We start from the raw sequence: 23,579 nt of genomic DNA on the forward strand, positions 1-23,579 counted from the left end.
CTCATCAACTCGGAAGAGAGTTCATTAATTTGTCCAGAGTCGTAGCGCGAATCGATACATTCGAATGAGACCAAAAACGCTCGGCCCCCGCGCGAAATTCCGCAAGCTGGTCTATCGTTACATATAGAAATACTCATTTACACCGCGTTACATAAAACTGTCTCATTTACTCACCCTGTCCTGAATCCTCACGTTTTCCTGGCCTCGCTTCAGGCTCGGAACCCGCAGGACTTTACTCGTGAGTGGCGGTTCCATCATTCCAGAAGATAAGTTTCTCGTCAGGATCTCATCCTTGGAAGAAATATTTGCGTCCCTTCAGTCCATTTTCTGTAAGAGCAAACAAAAAATTCACATAATCGTCACCGCAGATTCAACAGCAACAAATTCGAGAATAGTGACGATCGAGTAATGCCAATATTTTTATTCAAATTCCTATAGGAGAACCACGGGTAAAAAATAGCCATCTCTAAGAGATACAATAACCTCGTGGTAAACGACAGCCTGCATAATGCATAAAGTCCGACTAGTAGATACGACGACAGAGAGACTGGTTTCGCGATGCGATCGATCAGGGAAAAGTCAAGGATAAGCAAAGAAGATCTACCGATGATACATGGAACCTCGATAAATCAGCGGGATCTTGAGAGTAGTCCACGTGGCAGCGTAAAACAAGCGTCTAGTAAAATTTTGCCTGGCGAGCTTCTTCGACGATTATATAAATTAACGAAGCGTCTCCGTACCTTCGTATACTGTAACCTGTACAGTACAGCGAATATGGCTTCTCGTGGTTAGCGCACCGTGAAATCAATATGGCTCGATATTGACGCGCGAAGTTATATAAAAACTGGTATTTTCAAAGTCGCCAAGTATCGTTAAGACGGTACTAAAAATCTTACGAGACAAGATCCGGGCTCACAGGCTTCTATGCAGAGAGAACCGGCATTACCCGTAATTCCACGGTATGCAGAGGGAGCCACCATATACAAAGGAGCACGCCTACCCGGGTCCATTGTCCTCAAATTCGTAACTAGATTCCGATCTGCGCAAGGAATTGACTTTTTGCGCCGCGCCATACCGCAACGAGGCGATTGCGAAACGACTGCGTTGCATCGTTTACATTAATTATCCAATTCTATTCCAAGATACTGAATTTTATCTGCCGAAGTAACAATCCCGACGCGCTGTGACGTCATCAAAGAACGGAGTACGCGATAGAGGTTAAAATTTACCTAAACTATTTTACCCACTGAAAACTCGCTTTAGCTTCGTTAAGTAAATCCAAGTCGATGTGGATATACAGATATATACGCGTAGCTGAATTCCGTGGAGGTTGGGTCGGCAGGTATCTTTGGTTACATAGGAATTAATCTTTGGCAGATCGCCAAATTACTGAAAATCGATCGGATCCGCACAAATTCGTATTGGCATGGCGTGAAATTTATTCGAATCCCGTGATTGGTCAATGATTTCTCTTATATTGCGCGATGTCTTTTATTCGACTTTTAAATCCCACGAAATCGTTACCGTCCTCCGACTTTCAGGCATTTCGTTACGCGAAAACACACCCGGTACACAGTGCACGTGCTTCGAAATTTTAAATGGATTTCGCCTATCTCGTGATTATCAGCAGTGACGATAATGTGGATTAAGGCAAGGTCTTGGCGAAACGATCGACCTCAGTTTTAAATGAATCTTAAATTCTCTTATTCGTCTACGCGACGAGGATCCACTCGGAATCTATTTACACTTTTATGCAAATAATGATAATATGTAGCAAAAAATATATATATACACATGTATACATACAATTTGATGGATCTTACGTCGTCTCGTTAAATTACTGTTATCCGTCATACGGATTTAAAGGTTCATAATGATATCGCGTGTATTTGGCCATACTCATACGTTTGACCTCGCGTGTAATCGTCAATGCGAAAGATGATCGTTTTCGAGTAACGTCCTTCTTACGAAATGGTGCATCACCAATGTGTCTATTCTTAACGAAGTAGACGAATCGCAGGCGTGCCTCCATTCAAATGGATGTATTTATTCGATTCAGTGATCGAAATAATAAGTCCAATTAATTCAAATGCCCCATTGACGGTTAATATTTAATACGCGTAATGAGCGCCGCGTATATTAATATGCGACGATACGAGATGAAAAGGGAACTCGAAAGAGGAAGAACGTTACGAGGTTGCCTTTAGAAAGAAAACTTTCTTGAGGCTCGTATAGATATCAATTATATAGACTGGAACCAAGTGGCCCATTACTATGCGAGACTATGGATTCCTATGAAATAAATGACAAGTGACCTTGGGCGCTGTTCGCCAAATTAAATTGAGTAAAGGTAACCGTGCGAAAACGGCAATTGCCAAGTTAAGCCAAAAAAGAAACGAGGTCGAAGATGAACAGTGAAGACAACAAGTTTCGCGAATTGCATTAACAAAGCACGTGTGGGCTGCACTTTAGTCCCGTCTGCGAATCTTGAAGCGAATTGACCTTGGCCAGTAATTATCACGGCGCAAGACAAAGCACGTGCTCAGTGCCGATTTAACGAGATAAGAGTCTCTTCGTATCCATTTGGTTGGTGCAATTTCGAGTGCAGAATTCGATTCGCGTAAGTTGGCAAAGTCATTTCGAAATTTCGCACGCGAAGGGACCGTTTAACCGTACATAGGGAAAATGCATCTAGAGAGTTCTTACTGAAAGTAGATATAGGTGGCATGGGCTGAAAGTAGTTGGGAATCGTGGACGGGATGCAAATACAGTTTTGATAAATTATAATGCCAGTTGGCTAGTCGTGCAAAACAAACCACTCGCCGGAACTGTTAAAGACAAACACGTAACATCTAAACCGTTCGAGATAGCGGTATTGCATAGTGGAGACAGAAAGTGCATTTCTTTTCATGCGGAACATTACCATATATATGTATACACAGAAAAATTCATCAAACAGTCATTGAAGGATGCACGCACGATATAGAGAATTTTGACAAAGGCATCTTCTATTCACGATTCGACCCACCGCTATGTCTGTCTTTCTCTTACGCCCAGCAACGCCCGTAAGTCCGTCTCTCTCGCGCTCGCAGCGAGCATAGGAAACTCCAAAAAACCTTTCCCTTCTCGCTATATCCTTCAAACGCACGCTTGATCGTACCGGTCACGTGACAGCTGTCAAAAGCCGCCGGGACAGGTAACTACGATCTAACATATACAAACCTATACGCAAACCTAAATAAAATGCACTATTGTCACGGGTGAAATACAGCGCGCGCATCACGGTCGAGAAAAGTCTAATCTAAAACTTTCAGTGGCAATAAAGTTCATAAATCTTTATTCCGTGTAATGACTCTCGATTTCCGATTCCCCGAGCATTCAACGTACTACGAAGCGGCACCGTAAGGTATCACCGTTGACCGAACGATTACAAAGTAATCGGTGTGTGCGAGCGCGCGGTATTATTTCGCTGTCACAGAGATAAACCATCGGACGCGCAGTCAAGCAAGGTCAGAATATCTTACGCACGAGAGCCCAGATAAGCCCAGGATGTTCTCGTATCGCGCGAGCTGAAATTCATCGTTTCTGCTTGAACGTGAAAAAAAAAGAAAAAAAATGTGCCCCAAAAGACTGATACAAAAAAATTCGTCTGCAGAAATTTACGATCGATCCGCACAGAAAAGTTATATAGGATTTCTAAAAAAAAATGTTTGTAATTCAAAATGAACCCATTCCAAGGAACTTGGTCAAGGATACGAGAAGCTCTCTCTCTCTCTCTCTTTCTTCACGTACACAGGTAATTTCAGGTATCGCTAATGATAACACAGCTACGACGTGAAGCAAAGTGCCTATGATCGCCCATTGGGCCTCGTGCCAGAAAGCTATATGCAAAGACGGCTTCCATAACGCAGGGCATCGTTACGCCAACGGCGTCCTGGCTTTTCAATGATATCAAAGTATTTTACGCCAAGGAATCTCTTCGACGTGGTAATCAACGAGATAGCGTTGCGAGTTCAACAATGCCCGGCAGGAAGTTGGATGCTGTATTTTTGTCTATTCTCTTTGTTTACATCAGGAATCATTCGTGTTGCAGTTACCTGGCTAGAAGCGGAGTAGTAAAGGGAGCGTGGGAATGACGATGACCCACAGTACACCATGCACAATGGTACTTCTGGATACCTACTATCACTTTGCCTGCTCTGTATCTCGGGTGCTAGCGTGCAGTCTCGCAATCAGAGCCAATCTGGCGTTGAGCTACCGAGATTTGCAACGTTCGAACCAAGCGTGTAGATATGCGCATATATGTATATGCTGAAGCACATATCTGAGACTTGGAGTTCGATGCACCGGTCGGTTTTATAGGACGTGTTGACAGTAGGTGATAACCTCTATCGCGGTTAGATCGATTAATGATAATACTGTCGTTGAAGCATGAAAGGATCTCACGGTCTTGGGGAAGCAGGACGAATCCGTGTAATCGGCTGCACAGGGAATATCTGTGTGTAGAGATATTTTTTTTTTTTTTTTTTCTAAGTCACTTCTCACTCGCAGAGCAACGCCTGTCAATGTTGTATACCGGATATGGTATCACGACCAATAACAATTCTACTGTGAAATTTCAGTCATATGGTATTTCGTTCCGCCCCTGTAATATCCAGCATCCTTGGCACAGCCTTGACCCTATCCCCGGTTTCCCGGTAATTCGTGCCACGCCCGGAATGTCCAGTCATTATAGTACATCACTACCGGTAGCATGGTTGTACCTTTCCAGCTGTGCAGATAATTGAGGGTAGTTATCGGGAGGTTCTATTGATCCGATCTATATGCCTACGTGAAACATTGCTTAAAGTAGTATGAAACGAAACGAAAAATCAAAGACCGACATTTCATTCCCTTTAAAATTCAGGTTACAGTTAACGCGTGTATCGAAAATATATTGAAATTCCGTCAAGACTTTTCGCGATGCTGACTGGTCGACACTGTCGTCGTTCGATGCGTGTTTTCATTTGCCGCATGGTGTCCACGTGCATAGCATGCTGTCAATTTGACATGTTATGATTACTTTACAAATGTAAATATACGAAATAATTCTTGTATCGTTTATCTCGCACTGTTTCTCAGCGCGTAATGAAACTCTAGTGACAGTATAAAATTAAAAAAATAAAAATATAAAAATGAAAAAAAAAACCTAAAACACATTAAGCCGTTATAGAATCACGAAAATCCGTAAAATATAAATTAACGAACGTAAAAACAAATAAATCCATAAATCCCCGTACTCGCTCTCCACATTTCCCATGCGTCTCGATTAAACAATAAACGTTAGAAACTACCTCGACTCAGAGTGCAAGTGCAGTAGTAAAAAATACAAATAAATTTCCATACCTCAGGGTAAACCATCAGTATTCAGCCAGAGAGTATGCGACGACCCCGAAGAATACAGTCGATGAAATTTGCGAAAAAGCCAAAGAGGAATAAGAATGCGAGAAGATAAAAGGTTGGAAGGAAAAGAGATTCCATGGATATATATATATTGTATATATGCGCACGTGTCGTTGAACCTTCTAGTAGAAATGCACGACGACGTCGGCAAAAACCAATAGCCCGTCGCTATTGTACTTAGAATTTTTACGCATAGACGAGCCACGCTCGTTCCAGGTAATACGCACAGGGTAGACGCACTGCGTGGATCCCGGACCCAATGCCTATCGCCCTTCCTTTTGTTTTTCGCTGTGCAGGAGAACCTGACCGTTTACACTGTCACTGCCAAGGCCTCTTCGGACACGAGTGCTTCGCGCGATCGACTGACTTGCCGTCATGTGTGTATTGTCCTATATGTCCATATGGGCAAACGTATGTGCAGGCCGGGCGCAGCGTGGCCGGTCGGACTGGCTGCTGACTGTGGATGACTCGTTTGGCTGCCGAGAAGTCGACTAGATGACTGGCTTGACGGACTGCATTGTCGGGGCGACTGGCGTCTCTACGTGATCCGCGAGCCAAGGAGTCCTCGGGACGCTGGACCCCGACTAAAATACACGCCAAGAGAGAACCCCACGGGGAGATCGTAATACTCCGAGTGGCATTCGGTGTAAAACTCATACAAAAAGTATCAAGAAATTCACGGGACGCACTCGGGAGATGCAACTTGCACACGATACGCCTTTTATATATCGGGATACGACGAAAGCCCAATTTTAAGACGCTTTAATCCCTACGGCAGGAGCATCGCAATGGGGACAGTGCGCGAATCGCGAAATCGTTTTGGCATACATTTTTGCGCGACTCATCAAAATAGTTTCGCAGAGTTTAATGAACGAAAAAATATATATGTGTATATATATTGCACGCCTCTCATCTGCGGTCGCTAACAGCTGTGAAATATCTGCAGTCACTGAGTGTGACACGCGTGGGTGGGAGTTATTTGGTATTGGAATATTTCCTAGAGAAAATCCAAAGGTAGAAAGGATAGGGATTATCATAAATATTTTGTGAATGCCAAGAAAATTCAAACAATTTTTTTTTGAATAAATAATAATTATAATGTTATCAGACGTTAATTCGATCGTTGTCATTTCAAGTTGTGACGTCATGCGGGTTCGTGACGCCTTTACGTGGTTGTACGATCTGAAGTTGCCGAGCTTGAACTGGGATACGTATTGCATGTACGTATACGGCTCTAACAAAGTTGCAGGAAGAAAGCGGTGGAGTTTAAGACGCCTGGAGAACGCTAATTAATCTTTCCGCTCTCGCGGCAACCAAATATTTTCCTTACTTAATTTCTTAATGCCTGGTAGCATCGTCGGCCATTAATCATATACGGCGCGTTCCGGGCTCCGGAGTCCTTATCGTTATATCAAGTTTGGACGTTGGAGAAAATTAACGTTTTTTTTATACGGACTATTCGCACCCGTTTCACTCCTACGAGAAGTAAAAGTCCATAAATGGCGAACAGTTGGTACCGACTGGGTTATAAGGTTAGATACGTAAGGAGACAACGTCCCAAGTGAATTTTCTTATTCCTCCGCGTAAAAGCATGTAGAATCAGCATCGACGTGTTCGCAAAATTAATAGCCAGGAACCCAGAGCTAATTTCAATTTCATCGTCAAATTCAGGCCAATCTGTTGAACCGAATGACACGCGGATGACATAAGATCTCAAAACGAACATCGAGCCTGCTCGTCGCGTGTCGTCAAAAGTCACGGTATACGCTAACCAAATCGACTGGATAAACGCGTAACCGGGTCTCCTCCGGCAGCTTGGCTATATACCTTAATCGCGATAATTAATCGTGCGCGGTTAATCGCCTTCTTGTGAAATATCCCAACGAACCGAGCTAAATTTACATCTGGCCAGCAGCGACGCGACTCCTTGGGAGCAGAAGATACGTAACGCACGTGTTTTGATATACAAACGCAGTCGCAAATCTCTGTTACGCGACTATGTGCTCGTCACTTTCTTTTTACTTTTTAACCAAAACGGGAGATTCAAATGGCAAGGTACACGTGATCGTTAAATTATATTCTTGAGTCTCCTTTCACTTTTTTTTTTCGGTTCAACAAAAAAACACATAAACTTTTCTGTCATCGCCGCGCTGCAGTTAATATGCCGTAGATATGTAAAACCCTTGAAAAGTTTCTCAATAATATACGACTTGGTCAAATTTTCTCTCATATGCACATATGTATTGCATAAATCAATAGAAGAGTTACTTCGACTATATTATATTTACGAAGGCAGCAGTAACGCGGTTTGCCATAAGACCCAGTTCGATTTAAAGATCCACAAAAACTAGGACAGACCCAAAAGGCGCACAGGTCTTGAGTCTCATGGATGATGTCGGCCCTAAGGACAATAAAAAGGGTAATATCGTCGAACGCACTGTCGTCAACCTGCACTTTGACTGGGTCGACGTGTCGCAAATTTCACCAGATTCGCACTGCATCCCAGTCGTACAAATGAAAAACAATTAATGTCAACAATGCACTTAGAGACCAAAAGTTATTGACTTGCCGTGATTGCACGAAAACGCTCACCGTTCAATCCACATTGCAAATACAGGATTGTCGCGGTAAATTGATGAACGCACACAGGAGCCGAACGATAAATCAAGAAAATCAAACGTGCGTAAAATTAATACAAAAGAAAAGTTAAAAAAATAAATTGTACGATTCATCAAAACTGTACAACCGAGCCAGAAAGAGCTCTAGACGGCGACTGAAAAATTCTGACAGTTCGCCAGTGATTTATTTCATTCCCACCGCGAAGAAATGGATACACGCCAGGTTATACGTACGTCGGTATACCGAGCGAGGAGACGAGAAAATTGTCAGGGTGGAAATGTGAAAATGGTACATTTGAATAAAACATACGTGACTTACCGGTGCACCGTCGACGCATTATTTGCTGTGGCTTAGCGCGTACGCATCCACGAGGGGGAAAACCACATCGCAATGCGGAGGTTAGAGAATAATTCGAATCAAGGATTCAGCCTCGCGCCCGAAAGCAAAGAATTCATTTAACGCCGACCGATCGGGATCCTCTTAGTCTACTGGTGAATTTCTGGCATGGAATTTTTAAGGAATTACTTTTCTAATGTAACCCGTGCAAAGACTTTTACTTTTTAAATATGACATCTCTGTGCATTCGAGATACACCGAGTGATAGTGACGTTGACATCGCATCGTATATCCGTGACTATATACGACTTAGCAAATCACTTTGCACAGGGACTCAAGCCAATTGGTCTAATTCATTCAAGTGCTTTGTAATGGTCGGTTTAATTGTTATTTTTATACGTAGAAAAACAAATTAATTATCATTAAAAGCTTATAATATTCGCAAATTTTTTGGACAAATGAAAAAGATTTATTGCACGGGTTAGATCGAACGGATGAATAACACAGTATATTCCCATGATACATAAGTGAAACTCCGGTATGGCACGAGGATCGGTGTGGGACGTAAGGTCAAATTGCACGAAGTGTGTGTAATTTGATAGTTAATGAATTTTAAGTAAGGTATCTGGGTCAAGTTCCTTTATTTCCTATTCCCATAGTGAAATAGAGTTATTTCTACCCGTTACGATAGATAAGCATCGGTCGGGAGTCGCGCCGTTAACTCGGCTCAAAGGCACGAGGACTGTCCGGATGAATTCAGGGGAAATTAGAGCCTCGACGAAACAAAGCTTAAGTCAGGAGACATCTTAGAATTCAATCTGACGATCGTAATTCGCGATTGGATTAGGCATTTTCGTTTTTCTTTCTTTTCGGGACGCACAGTGAAGACGGTCTAGACAAATAAATTTTCCATGGCCTCTGGGCCCAGGAACTGCAGCAGAATATAAACCTGCGGATTATTGACCCGTTTTCGCCATCCCTGGTTTACCCCGATATCCTGCCCAACCCCGTTGCAAACTAAGGGTGCCTTCACACCGAATTAAACTTCCATAATCGCTTCAGGTATAAAACCCAAAACCAATCGATCGATCGCCCCCTATTTCTTCGACGCTACATCGCGCACGGAATATCGGTTCAAGCCTCTGGCGCGATATGAAGGTTCAAAGTCATAAAAACTCACTAACGCTCCCCCGGTCGTACATTGCATCCTGACGCAATCTGCAGACCACAGAAAAAAAAACCTACAAATGATTATCGCGTCAAGGAAGATATAGAAAGAAATCATTAATCGAAACATTCGACGAATAAATTAAAAAAGTCCTGCCTATACGAACGATCACGGTTACTACCAAGTAACGTATAGGAGACTGGTCGGCTTCCTGTTAGCCTTGCGATAATTAATTGAACACAACCCGAAAATGGTACTGCGCGTGGCACCTGCTCGTTACGTCCGTAAGGTCGAGATCAAGAGAGAAAGAGAGAGAGAGAGAAAGAAAGAAGCCGCGTCCTTTTTGAATAACCATTAATGTCAGACAAGAGTGACTTTGAGTCGCGTTCCGAATAACTTAACGACTCAATTCACAAGGGAGTCGAGAGCGCCGCTTACAACGAAATGGGTACCAATGGATACGGCGTATACAGCTACCGTATGATTTTACCTCGTTCGACAATTACTGCACGAATGCAGTTTATCTGCAATTTTTCAAGTCCTAATACGATACTCACACGTCGTACATACTTATATCACTATATATTGTATCGAACCGGGCATTGAATCACGGAAGCGAATAAATTTCGACGTGGCTTTGAATGCCCGTTAAACGTTTTCGAGTAGCAAAAGATATTTCTGCTTCAAGGATAGGTAGCACTCGGATGCTGCAGTGTCAGCGTGCATCAGACAGATTGCACGATACATCCGTGACGTTTTTTTTCAAAGCACTCGAATCTCGTCCGACAAGATATTCGTCCAGGAAGGATATTCGAGAACGTAATCGTTACACATAGTAAATAGATAATATTGGTTAAAAACAGGAAAGAAAAATAAAATGACTACTGGCAAATGTAAAAAAATACGTATGATTCTCCGATGACGTCATCGGCCTCCGACAGATATCGCCGTTAACGTATGTAGAGCTTGGCTAATTCCTATCCAATAATTATTCCGGTAATTATACGGTGACTGTACCTACTGTTGCACCTACGGTATATACCTATATAAAAGAAATTAACAGGTATAAGCTCACGATTAGATTACGCTAATAATCCTACGACGTTACAGGGAACAATTCGATATTATGGCTTTTCGTTTGCGACTCATTGTACTCGGAGCTGACGCTTTGTTTAAGGAACGATACGGTGGCGCCAACGCGGCTATTGGCAAAGGCTCTCGTAACAATCGAAACGGGTACGGAGTCGATATAAATTTCTTACAATTAAAGGCGCACCTTATTAACGTACTCGGTCATTAATCATGATTATTAGCGAGAAAAATTCTATAGGGAAGTATATATCGACCCAAGCTACAGGTAATTATCCAGAGTTCAGCCTGCAATTACCTAGGTATACGTGCAACTTCTTCAGGTGCATTCGCAGCTGATATATGGATGAGGTCGTAGCGGCCTCATTGTCAGAAACATATCCGAGAGAGCTCGGTCGACAAGTAGACAGTCAACGCAAAGATTAAATGGCGTAAAGACCATTTTAGGAGCCATCCGCTATGTCACCATGCCAAGTGGATACTTGACTCGGCCGTTATAGACTCATCTGAAAATAGTAACTACGATGCTGCGAGATATCGTAATCGTGTCCTTCTATAGTCTGTCTCTGCCTGTTCGCGTTCCTTTTGCCTATGTACTTCGTGTTCCGGTAAGTCGCTACCGGCTACGATTATCCACTCGGAGCGCTTGGATAATACGACTCGGGATCGAGGAAAAGGTCAGAGAGGAAAATGAGGTGACCTTAACATTTAGTAAGGGGTCACGAAGCAGAACCTATCCGATAGTAGATTAGTCATAGTAAACCATCATGGATAAGAGATTGAAAATATTTTTCAAAAATGAAAAGGCGACATTAAATTTCGACGTGAAAAATTTTGCGTCTCTTATAGAGAGCCGATGATACAATATCTCGCGCCGTTGATCGAATTCTGGGCTACTTCGACGAATCGCCCGAGATTCAAGGATCGGGGACAACCACGTGCCCGGAGGGGAATGAAAAAAAAATTTTACTCCAATCGCTTCGACCCGGTTATGCGCGATACGCACGATCTCGACAGCCGGGAGCGGAAGAACCTGAATTAAGCTTGACTTTTTCTCATAACGTCCAATGCAGGCTAGTTCCGCGGGTCAAGATTCTTTTCCGTTTTCTCTTCGCGAAGGAGCACTCGGCGAGCAACGTCCAGCGAGTGATAATTAGCGATTTATGGATAACGAATATAGGTAACTCTCTCGAAGTTACTTTATTCGGTAAAAAATTGCTTTGCCAGCGAGCCGTTAAAAAATATTTGAAAAACTGTGTAAAAAATTTTTTTAGGATAACCAAGAGACACCTGCGAAATTCGCATAAGGAAGTCACTGGTAAAAAATCGCCTCGATAAACAACCTGATCGCTATCGCTATGCCTACGATACGTATAAGCGCGAAGCGAAATGTCATAATCGTAATAAAGTTACAGGGGGTTGCATTGACAAGAGAAGGTATCGAACGAGCTGGTACTTGGTCCAAGACTGACAGACAGTCGGGGGTGTGGAATTCGTAGGCATGGCAACCACCATCCACTACCACTACGTAACAGCATCTACCAACATCCCCTACTATACAGGGTGAGTCGTTTAACTCGGTACAAATGAATATCTCAGAAAGGAAATATTTTACGAAAAAAATTTTCGAACAAATTTCGTTTGGTTTCGAGTGGAAAAAAAAGTGCTGTGCCGTTATTTCTTAATTGCAGCGGTTTTCAAGGTCTTTCGAAAGTTAACTTGGCTTTTTTAAATGGGACTCTATATTTTTTATTACAGATTGTTATACTGTACAAAAAACCAATTAACTTTTGTCTGAAACATTTTTTAATAGGACAAGAATTTTCAACAAGGGAAGAAAAAAATTAACTAAGGCTTTTTTCTAGCTCAAGAGAGTTTGAAAATGCATTGATGTTGAAGGACACCATTTTAACCACTTATTATAATATTGTTTGGCAATATTAACAATAAATAGGTTATTTACGCAGGAAGAAAACATTATTAACTTTTTTCTTCTCCGCCGATTTTCGTATCGACAAAATTTCTATACTTATTAACAATCCCGGGGTCTACGCTTGATGTTGAAATAACATTGAAAATACTGGTCCTATTAAAAAATGTTTAAGACAAAAGTTAATTGGTTTTTTATATATCATAACACTCTGCAGTAAAAAATATAGGTTCCCATTTAAAAACACAAAGGTAACCTTGGGAAAATATTAAACATGGCCGCGAATAAAAAATAACGGGACAGCATTTTTTTCCCCCCTCGAAACCAAACGAAATTTGTTTGAACAATTTTTTCGTAAAATGCTTCCTTTCCGAGATATTCGTTCGTGCCAAGTTAAACGACTCACCCTGTATATACACATATATACTTGCCATTAGATCCCATCAAGCTTGCACCGTAAGTATCGCGTGCAGGAAAAACCCTGTCACATCCCCTAAAAAGCTAAAACGTATTACATGGATTTCCATGAAAAACGGAAATGACCAGTTGACGATCTCTTGAAAAAAAAAAAAAAAAAAATTCCATAGATCTTCCGACAAAGATTTATACCGTACAGCAATTAGGACGAATAGATCTGATCGATCAGGGAGGCCTTTCTCATCGAGGGACTTTTCCCTGCGTTTGCGCTCGTTCACAGTCCACTTATGGTCGTACCAAAGGAACGTCCTGAACATGCAGAAACGACGGAAGATGAGGACTACGTATTTGCATGCTACTTGACGCATCGATGCACCGTTGCGTCTTGAAAAATCTCGGAATAGAATTCGCCCCGAAGATTCGGTATGCTCTGAATGCAATGGTACTTTGTTCCCTTGCGATTATGAAGTTGACTGTACCCCGAAAAATAATTGCGACAAAAGACACGTAAATACCACATCAATTTTCATACCTCCCATACAATAAACGATATCCCAATCTGTCCCAAGATCGTTATCGCAAAACTAATCGTGATCTCGCGCAAGTGTATCAATGAGGCCGATTCAAAATCAGACGGCATACAGCATTCGTGTGTACGTCGATCGTCGGGCGGGTCGGACCGTTTAAACTTTGAAATTGAATTTTCCATCCAGCGTAATAGAATGCAGTAAAGAGTATATCGAAGAGGCCATCTTGGCATGACTTTCAGAGCAAAGAAGTCCCCTAGACTGCACACGTAATTTCTATATACTACCATACGTACAGATAGCTCTGCTTGCTCTGCAGTCAGAACAGGGGGAAAAAACAAGTAATACAACATAAAAGCTAGCCTGAAACGAAAGATCTAGAGAATTTACGTACAAGGTGTGTGGAGTTACAGGAATGCGAAACAGAACGTCGTTCTGCCTATTTGGTAAAGGCGAGGCACTTAGGACGCATGATTGTTCTCGATTGCGTTTCTCGTGACTCGTGCGTTATGGCTGCGCCATTGCAGTAAAATTGCACTCGGCACATTTCGGTATATGGCCACCCAGTATAAATACCTAATGGTACAAATGATGTTGAAAAGATCCCGCGTGAAGGTGCAAGCGCAAAAGTCATTCAACGAAATGATGACTTTGAGTAGAAAAATCTTTTATGACAGTCACTTCGAAACTTGGACTCCCGGAAAAGACACGACTTCAGCATATATCGTCCTACACGACCTTTGACCCCAATGATTTATATTGCAGCCAATCGGTGAGAGACGATCCGATACTAGGTGCACGATGACGCTGATGGTAGAAGCCAGCTGGGGCGAATGTTGATGAAATGATTTTTATAACCCGACTAGATAAAGTTAGGCCGACGTCAATACTCGGTCTTTAACGATCGTTTGCTTAACCGATAACGCGCAGGAAAGTGCATCTGTCAAATACGTAACGGCGCACCGTAGTCTCGCGGCACCTGACCGAGACGGAGATTAAATGCAGACGCGGCTCGCCACTCCGGCTCGAAGTTCTGTAAGCGCTGTACTTTATTTACGGCTTATTTGAGCGGCACCGGGAGAGAGACTTTTCAACTGTGCTGCCAGAAGGTAGGCAAGTTTATCGTTCGCTTGCACTCGTGCATCTGCGGGACGGGCTGCCGAGGCGCCCTGTAAAAACAAACCTGTTATACGTCAGAATAGTGTAAACGATTATAAATAACACGACGTATACCGTAGCAATTGCGAGTGTCACTGACCAGCCCGAACCAATGGCAATTGCGTAGACTGTTAATAAGAATCACTGTACGAGCGTAATTCGAATTACGTAAAGTCGTACAATCTTTCACCTGAATATTGAGCGCCAGCTGAACTTTGCCGATGGAACGAGAGCTTGGGAAGGTATCAAACAAGAATCTGATTCCTCCTATGAAAACAGTAAATAGTCCTCGAGTGCGCGTATTGGCTAAGAGTTGTATGTCGACGTGAGCGTAACCATAGCCGTAACTATTCTATTCGTAATTGAATCCTCTGACGTTCGTACCTAGAGTCTCGCAACGAGCTGAATATATGCACGTACCGAGAGTCGAGCCAGTGAATCCGCTTGGGTTGGTAGGACTCGAGTAAAGTTTTCAAAGGAGACGAATTTAGTGCGTACAAAAATATTATGATGCAAATCCAATGATGAGATAAGAATGTCAATTAAATGAAATCATTTGCATGAATCGACGAAAGCTTTTACGTTAAATTCATTGGAGGACGAAATGTAATTTTTGTATCTGATTGAGGTAGGTCGCCGTCGTTAAGCCAGACGGGAATGATTTCGTGAGTGGTGAAAAAGAGTGATCCCTGGAGATATGATCGTTCGAGTACTGACATCGTGCTGTAGTAATATCGTTACAGACACCACGACAAGATTGGCCACTTAAGTTTCGGCGGCTGGCAAAGGGATCGCTATCAGCACCGATACGTAAGGTTTCGTTCGATTCGATTGAAACTGGTATGATTTAACGCGGAACCACTAGCGCCGAATATAATTGCAGTCGCGTTGCATTTGGCGTGGAGTGAACTTTTTTTTTCGCGAGTCGACAGAAAATTGACAGGCCGTTCTATGCGTCTTGGATAGGATAAACAATGGCATCCACGTGACACACGTGTCACGCGTGCCAATCATAGCCCGATGGTATCTTGGCGAGTTATTTCTATTTTCAGATGAGATATTTTCGTTTAAACGTTCGGCCGAGCTATTTCGAAAACCTTTTTGGTCGTAGCGACTCATTAGACAAGTGTCACGATTGGTAAAGTTAAGTGAGTGTTGTAATGTATGGGATAGTGCTATTTTATTTTTTATTTTTTGTTTCTTGAAAATTGATCAATCGAAAAAGAAAAAATATATATAACCGTTATACTGTGACCAATGCACTGGCGGAACAAGGATACAGATTTGTTAGAAACGTTGAACCGCAACGTCGTTTTGAAATAGTAGGCTGTCGTTGGAAGATGATAAACCGCTGAATTTCATGGCAGGCATTTGCTGTGAATTATTATGATAATTTCAAGTTGCATCGGGGTCAACGTTTGGATATACATTAATACCGAGCAAATGCATCTGGCATGCATTTTAAATGCGTTTGGAAATAATTAGAGCAACGAAAGGTGTCGTTTTACCGTCGCTAAAATCGCTCAAAGACCTAATACAATGACTAGTTAGAAAATCGAAGAAACTAATCCAGACATCGATTAATTACATAGGAAATTAAGGATTGTGATGAACATGTTTTTAGGACGTCTAGACGACCAGGGAATTTTCCCATGCACGTGCACACCATAGATCAGCCTCTACCTAACTGTCCACTACCACTCAGGTAGCCCATTGGTTACGGTAGATGCTAGGATTCCACTTCACGAAGCTTCCACTTCACTCTGTGCACGTTTACCAGCTTTATGTTTAGGCCTCCGGTCCAACTTACGAGCCACAACGTATAATGGAATATTTACCATCGGTGTAGCATGGCCTCGTGTTGAGACCACGTGGAGCCATCAAACGTGCCAAACACAATGTTCCTTGCATTCCAGAATTTAATACCATAAATTCCCATGCTAAGTTAAACGTGGCAATAAACAGACAAATGCACAAAGAATGAACGAGGGTTGAACGGGGTAATAGAAAAACATTCTGTACGTTAGGCTAAGCAGAAATTATTATCGAATTATAGATAATTAAAAACCTGTTAAGATTTCACGTGGAGCGTGCTATCAAAAATAATTTATTTATTCGGGTAAACCAGACCCAAGGGACTACCGTCATTACCGACACTACAGACGATGCAATCGGCTAGTTCTTAGTTACTAAGTATGGCACGTTTCACGAGTTAAAATTAATTGCACTCGATGATGGTGAGATACCGGATCGATTAAGCAGTAAATATCATATAGCAAGCCGAGGACCTCACGTACTAGATAGTAACATTGATTTTATTTTTGCTTTTAAAAATATCACAACGAATGGTTATTTGTTATCTCTTACGATTATGACAGTACTGTGATATGATGCTTAGCACGTAATAAAATTAGATGCATATATAGCAGCATGTGTGTCAGTGTGGGACACAGTTGCATCATGAGCGTGCAGTACAGTTCACCCTCATCCCAGTTATGTATCGAGGTGGATTCGATAAAACAGTTTCCAGGGAAACAATAGGAGTAATAAATATAGGGAGTAATAAACCAGATGGGATTATGAAATGTTTGTTATCGCATTAAAAGATTTTGTTAGGTTTTAAAGAGATAATCGGAAGGACAAATTAAGAAATCAATATTAATGAAAATATGAGTTGAATATAAAAATATACAATACTAATTGACTGTTTATCGTTAACGAAATATTATTTGAAGGTCAAAGATTCCGACTATGCGGGTGATAATATCTTTCATTTTTATACCAAATATGGAAAGATTCGTTTATGTACGAAAAATATTGTAAAGGAACGTTTATATTTCTTAAATGCAATATATGTGGAATTGGCTATGGGATATGAATCTTGCCTCGCCCGGTAAAATAACTTTAATGGTAATACGAAGGGTAGCGTGGATAACGCCAGGGCCCAAAAACCGGCTAGAAGCAGGTAGGTAGTCGACATTTTTTTTCATTATTCCATCAGACATCTACGGGTAGCATTCTAAAGGGACTAATTGTAAGAGGGAAAATGCAGACAAGGAAGAGTGGCACTTTCACGAATAAGACGAGTCGAAAAAGAGTCAGAACATAATACGAGACAATTGGATTTCCTCGAATAAGAGTCATCGATGTATCATATGTCAGTGTAAAGATTAGCAGAAATAGGTACTTGAAAAAATGAGCAGGATTTTACAGGTATACAGAATACGAGCCGCTCCGAACGTGTCTAGTAGAGAAGTAAAAGAGAGGGGAAAAAATAACACGGAAACAATATGATTCCACTGCACGAAAAGATCCGTGAGAATAACTTGGAGGCAAAACGTTTAAACAATGAAATCTGAGATAAACGCGAAAGGCCATTCTACGTGGAACGTGTAAGTATACATTGCAGGTTACGTTTCTGACACAGCAGCATGAAACACAGATAAAATATATTATACTGGCTTGGTCTACTCACATTTCGATAAGCCAGTCCACGCCTTACACTGAACACAATATAAACAAATCACACCAAAAATACGGAAGAACTCGCGGACGGTTAAAAAAAAACACACTAAACCAAAACGCTCCGACACGATGCACTCACAAGTCACAAACAGACTGACTGAGTGTCTCTCTGACGGTGTTGGCAGAAAAAAAACGGTAACCGTGCAGTGCGTGCCCTCTGTTGGCGTAAAGCTGAACTAATGTTTCACTACTGCGATCGCTGCGGACGCTTCGAACATTATGTCCTGCTACAGAGATTGTAGGTATCTTGGATACATGACTCGAGGCGCCTATGAAATATTGAATATGGGATATAATAAAAATTCGAAACAATAACTATAATATGTAGATTAACTAACAATAACTATAATATGTAGATTTCCTTTAATTTTCTTTTCATCAGTTATGTAATAAGTTAATATAAATACTACAGCGATTAAACTTTATTTCTATTTTGAAAGATTTTTTATTATTACTTTTTATTCTTGTTTGTTTTATTTTAACGTATGCCACGAGCTCACAATCTTTCGTGGATTTTGTAAAACTGAAAACCAGTGCATCCTTTCTGTTGGTCCCCGTACGCCTTTTCCAAGGGCTACTTTCCCAATGAAAATATCCTGTGATTTTTTATATGAATTTACTGACTCCTCGCTGTCACTGGGATGATCGCAATTTGGTGACTCGTCTAATATAACCTGTGTTATTTATAGTCGTTAATGTTATTTATAAACGTTATTATATTGTAATAACGATACAGTGCGATTTTGAAGTACGTACTTTGCTGCACAGTATAACAAGGAATTGCACGTGGTCAAGTTGATTATGTGTTAAGTCAAATGTCAAAACTTCGTTATATTCAGGCTGAGCTGTAGCTTTTAGAAATTTCGTTTTCTTCTTTTTCATTTTTCTTCCAGTTTTTCCATTGAGCATTAAGACTCTTACATACGGATCTATTAAATGTAAAACAAAAAATCAAAGTAATGTCTCATATAAAATTGTTAACAAAAATATAAAAATTATTAACGGTACACATACTGAATTTAGATAAATTTGCCACAGCAGGTTGAAATTTCAAATTGCATAGTCTCATAATATTAATTGTCAGTCTTTCAGCTGTAGGTAAATAACTAATTCCTAATAAAATATTTCCGAATTCCTAAAAAGAAACAAATTAATAACACCTCCTCATTGACCCATTAAATAAAATATCAAATACAACACCTGATAAGACTGCTTCATTTGATAATTAAGCAAATGTATCTCAGGACTCTGAAACAATTTTTTTACTTCCTTTAAAGGAACTCGTAATGCACACAATTCTGTATGATTGGCATATCTATCATGATCATACGCAATTATTTCCAGTGTCCATTCCTGTAAAATAATAAATTGTATACTTCTTTCCATTCAAAGCAATTGTCCTATTAAGCCCCAGTAAGGTTTGGCGCCTGCATGATGCAACCCGCTTGACACGCCAGCTTAGCGGGAAGTATACAAAGCTTGACATCATAAGAAAATCGTGACTTTACAGCCATCCAGACATGCTGACAAGGTTCATTTATAAATTATATTCCTATCATATTGCAATTTACAACGGCATGATTTACCTTGACTTCGTGTGGCTTCACATCGGCCACTACGAATGTTTCTCTATATATAGGACTAGCCGTATGCCGAACGCCTCTCGTACGAAAACTATGTAATTTTTCCTTCTTCCTGTTAGTCCAGGATAATTTGACTATATTCAAAGCCACGTAAGGCTCGAGAACGGAGCTGTATTGCTTTGGAGGAAGGCCGGACAATGCCTATAAGAAAGATATTATTTTCTTAGTATTATTTCCGGTGACACCTTTGTTCTATTCATCTGTATGAAAACGAGGAATGAATTCCGTCTCGGCATGAATTCTCCTTCTGAGATTGGAGACCATAGAAAATAAGTCAGAATAATATATATATATATACATATACATATATATATATATATACCTCGATGCCAATGACGAGCTTTCCAATAATATTCCCATCACTAGGAGGCAAGTACTGAAGACTCATAGTTAATTCCGTAGGAAATTCCTTTCCTTTGTTGTCCTTCTTTGGTTTATCCGAACTAATGAGATTCTGAAAGATTGATATAGTCCAAATATAATATATTTTTTAAATTTTCCCTATATTTGTTTTATTTTAATTTTTTAATCCTTACCACAGTCGACGAGGTGTCGATGGGCTCGAACGGCACATTGTTGGAATTGACAGATTGCCGTTGGGATCCCGGATTTTCCGAAATGCAATCTGTTCAATTAACACAGAAAATTAATCTTATAGCGTATACAAACATTTCAAATTGGAAATATATAACTTCGTGAACTTGAACTTTTATACCAGACGCGCCGTTTTCGTAGAGGCTACCCAGTCTCCATGATCTATAGCTGACATCATTTAACTTGACGTTCTCGTTAGGCCGTCCTTTATATCGTAAAGGAACGCTCTTGTCTTCCTTTCCTGTTCAATGTTAACAGAAAATATTTACAGTATCCACCATGCGATCACATGCATATATATATATACTATGTATACATATATTTATTTATGTATACCCATACAAAGTCAAAACCCATATACATCTGATGGAATTTCCGAAAACTGATTTTAATCAAGGTTCACCTTCCTTAGATATTCATTGAACTACGTAACAGAACGAGCCGCAAGGACTCCCGGCGCCCCTGAATTAAAAGTCAGTTGCATAATTTGGCAAATTTGAATATTTATTATAAAGTTCTTCGTGTCATTTTTTTTAGCGACGTTCGTAACCTTGGCCTAATGATAAATTGCGTCTCTTACGTAGACTACAAGCCGGCTAGTTTCGGAATTGTTCAATATTTATGAGTAGTTTGTTTTGGTCTTATTATAACTTTCGTGGTCATTGACCATTCAGAGTCATCGAAGAATAGTTATACCTACTAATTATGCCGTGTACTGAGTATACCAGGTTCCAAACGTACCGCCTGAAGTTAGCCTCACCATTTGATTCTTATGGTAATGCCATATTCAGGTGATACGTTTGGGCTGAATAATCAAATATATTGTTACTCCTTTTTTTATTTTGTAACAGACCACGTGTCTAGTACGTCAGTTTTTGTTATTATTATATGTATATATACATATACCGTACGTAATACGAGTATCTGCGGTGCGATGCACACTCTGGTCAGCAGAGACGATTGCATAAGCATCGGTGAAGGAAATGAAGAAAAATGTCATGTATAGCGTGCGAATAATGACGTAATAAGACCAAGTTGGATACGCGTAATGATTCTCGTACCTGTGCAATAGCCAGGAGTTACTTATGAAATATCAAGTGGGTATAAATCCACGCGAAATGGTCTTTTTATCACGGTAACCTTTATCCCGGCGAATGGATAATTCGATTCGCATGCTTATCATGGTAGTTCGTATGAAATTATCCATATGTCTACCCATGTATTAAGTTACAATGTTTCTGGTGCATTTCAAAGTTTCCAGACGTGAGCGGATACAGATGATGCAGCGAAGCACGAACGTGATACGAAAATTTTATCGCATCCAACGATTGTATACGACTATGCAACTATTGTATCAATAAACTACATAATATAATATAAAAATATCTTACTGCGTCTACGAATGCACTCGTATCCGAGGCATCCAGGTGTGAGAAAACAGGCGACCAGGAGAATGGCGATGAGGATAACACAGGCGCCAAATGCAACGAATATAATCTGGCCCCATGGACCAAAAAGATTGTCGTACACCATTCACTAAAAATTTTGAAAAATCTTATCAGCACCTCAGCCACTCACAAGTAGTACAGTCCAAGTTGAAATTTCGTGTTTAGTATAATGCAATTTTTTTTAATTCACACAACTTTGTATATCTTATAAAAAAAATCTGAAGTCTGTCTTGTAATTGGACCAAGTGATTTTTTTTAATCTCCGTAAATTTTTTTATTACTTTCACTTACGACTCAAAAATCCAACGTAATTATTACGATCACGATACTTCAGATGCTTTCCACCTAGTACGCAAAATATCTGCCACATATTCACGGCGCGCTTATGCGGGCGGCACAAGATAAACTGTAGTCCAGCCTGCACGGAACACTTGTGTCACCTGAACCGCCAGTGCTACGTTGGTTCTGTATTGCTCGAACAAACAGCCGATCGAACCGCGAAATATTAGCTGGTTGTAAACGATCGCCTTTACGTTCAGCTATAAGAGCCGCTTTTCTCTTTTAGCCAACGACAAAATCACTCGATCCGGACGGCTCCTTGACACTCGTTCACTACCGTTCGAGAAAGAGAAATTGACTGTTTAGTACCTGTATCGCAATAGGATTAAAAGGACACAATATACACGAAGCAGCTTCCAAGCAAGTCAAATCATAATACATAAATTTTACAGTGATAATTCTGACGCCGGAGTAAACTAAGTCAAGAATGAAAATAAATCTGCGTATGCAGGCGAGTGACGATATCCGGAATTTCTAAAAAAGACAGGAAGTCCTGATCGATGACTAGACAGGAAATACGGTCACTTCCTTAAACTAAGTTTAATCACAAGAAGAAGTGAAGTGCATCGAGCAGGAACTGTATTAAATTATTTTACTAAGAAATAAAATCTTGGAAACGGTTTAATAATTTAAACCGGAAATAGTCGCGCGATTTTTTTCTCCATTTGAAAAGCATTGAGTTGGGATGTCTCAAACACCCCGCGTGCCGGTTCTCAGGATAACCAATAATAAATTCGGATTTTTAAATAACTTCAGACATTCATAAAAAAGATTAAGACATATATATGTGTATACTTACTGGACTTAGAAGATATCTCGTGTGTCAGGAGAACCAAGGGTATCGGTATTAAGGTCGAACATGCGAACATGAAAAATTCACTCAAGTCCAAATAAAAAAAAAAAACAATTCCAGAAGGGTTTCTACTGAACACGACGCCACAAAAGTCGTCTTGCGACGTTCTGACTGAGCAGCTCGTTCGGAAACGTATGCGAACCAGCAGCAACTATCTACATTCGCTGGGTATACGTAAGAGAATAAAAAACAGTACACACATGCGGGCGGCTATATCAACACGTGCTAGAGGAAACCACGTGTCATCGCTGATAATGCGCACACATCGTTATATCTTCATAAGTGTCTAAAACAATGCGCTTATGACTCCTTCTACGCAGAGGCATCAGTCCACTCTATATATGTATATCTATTCATATCTAACAATGCTATTTGTATTTAATTTTTTGAGTCACCTCATTGTCCGCAAAACGGTAGGTAGTATGGTACACGAAGAAACCAAAAAAGACTTTATTAAAATTTTTTATTTCAATTTTTGTTAACACTGCAAC

At 40.7% G+C, this 23,579-nt stretch overlaps 2 protein-coding genes across 14 annotated transcripts in view; both read right to left on the reverse strand.

Annotated features, from left to right (window-relative positions):
- LOC107271231 (mitogen-activated protein kinase-binding protein 1) overlaps positions 1–18,424 on the reverse strand; it is a 70,516-nt gene extending 52,092 nt beyond the window's left edge. For all 11 annotated transcript variants that reach the window (XM_025088856.1, XM_025088862.1, XM_015747057.2 and 8 more), the window contains exons 1-2: positions 18,162–18,424; positions 175–327 (exon numbers count right to left, since the gene is read on the reverse strand). In XM_025088856.1, the coding sequence (XP_024944624.1) occupies positions 175–258 (84 nt within the window). In that variant the 5' untranslated portion in view covers positions 259–327; positions 18,162–18,424. The remainder of the gene's footprint in view (positions 1–174; positions 328–18,161) is intronic.
- A 133-nt stretch (positions 18,425–18,557) lies between these two features.
- LOC107271601 (synaptotagmin-5) lies at positions 18,558–23,258 on the reverse strand. Of its 3 annotated transcripts, XM_015747803.2 has the most exons (11): positions 23,035–23,244; positions 22,188–22,508; positions 21,840–21,984; positions 20,570–20,689; positions 20,391–20,479; positions 20,177–20,308; positions 19,798–19,995; positions 19,412–19,564; positions 19,226–19,346; positions 18,968–19,140; positions 18,558–18,885 (listed from the first exon to the last, which is right to left on the reverse strand). In XM_015747803.2, exons 3-11 carry the CDS (start codon positions 21,979–21,981, stop codon positions 18,685–18,687), a joined length of 1,329 nt encoding a protein of 442 aa, XP_015603289.1. In that variant the 5' UTR covers positions 21,982–21,984; positions 22,188–22,508; positions 23,035–23,244; the 3' UTR covers positions 18,558–18,684. The 3 variants fall into 3 exon arrangements, with proteins under 3 accessions (XP_015603289.1, XP_015603297.1, XP_024944754.1); XM_015747811.2 differs by lacking the exon at positions 22,188–22,508; XM_025088986.1 differs by lacking the exons at positions 21,840–21,984; positions 22,188–22,508 and having other exon boundaries at positions 23,035–23,258.
- Positions 23,259–23,579: the final 321 nt, after the last annotated feature.

The sequence above is a fragment of the Cephus cinctus genome, unplaced genomic scaffold, assembly GCF_000341935.2.
Source record: "Cephus cinctus unplaced genomic scaffold, Ccin1 Ccin1_scaffold0080, whole genome shotgun sequence".
NCBI lineage: Eukaryota > Metazoa > Arthropoda > Insecta > Hymenoptera > Cephidae > Cephus > Cephus cinctus.

Bases quoted from the DNA above. Each gene is read 5' to 3' on its own strand.
- LOC107271601 (XM_015747811.2), bottom strand. From the start codon at position 21,981: ATGGTGTACGACAATCTTTTTGGTCCATGGGGCCAGATTATATTCGTT. The intron at 20,480-20,569 runs GTATAAAAGTTC...TTAATTGAACAG, and splicing joins CTACGAAAACGGCGCGTCTG to ATTGCATTTCGGAAAATCCG. The intron at 20,309-20,390 runs GTAAGGATTAAA...TCAATCTTTCAG, and splicing joins TCGACACCTCGTCGACTGTG to AATCTCATTAGTTCGGATAA.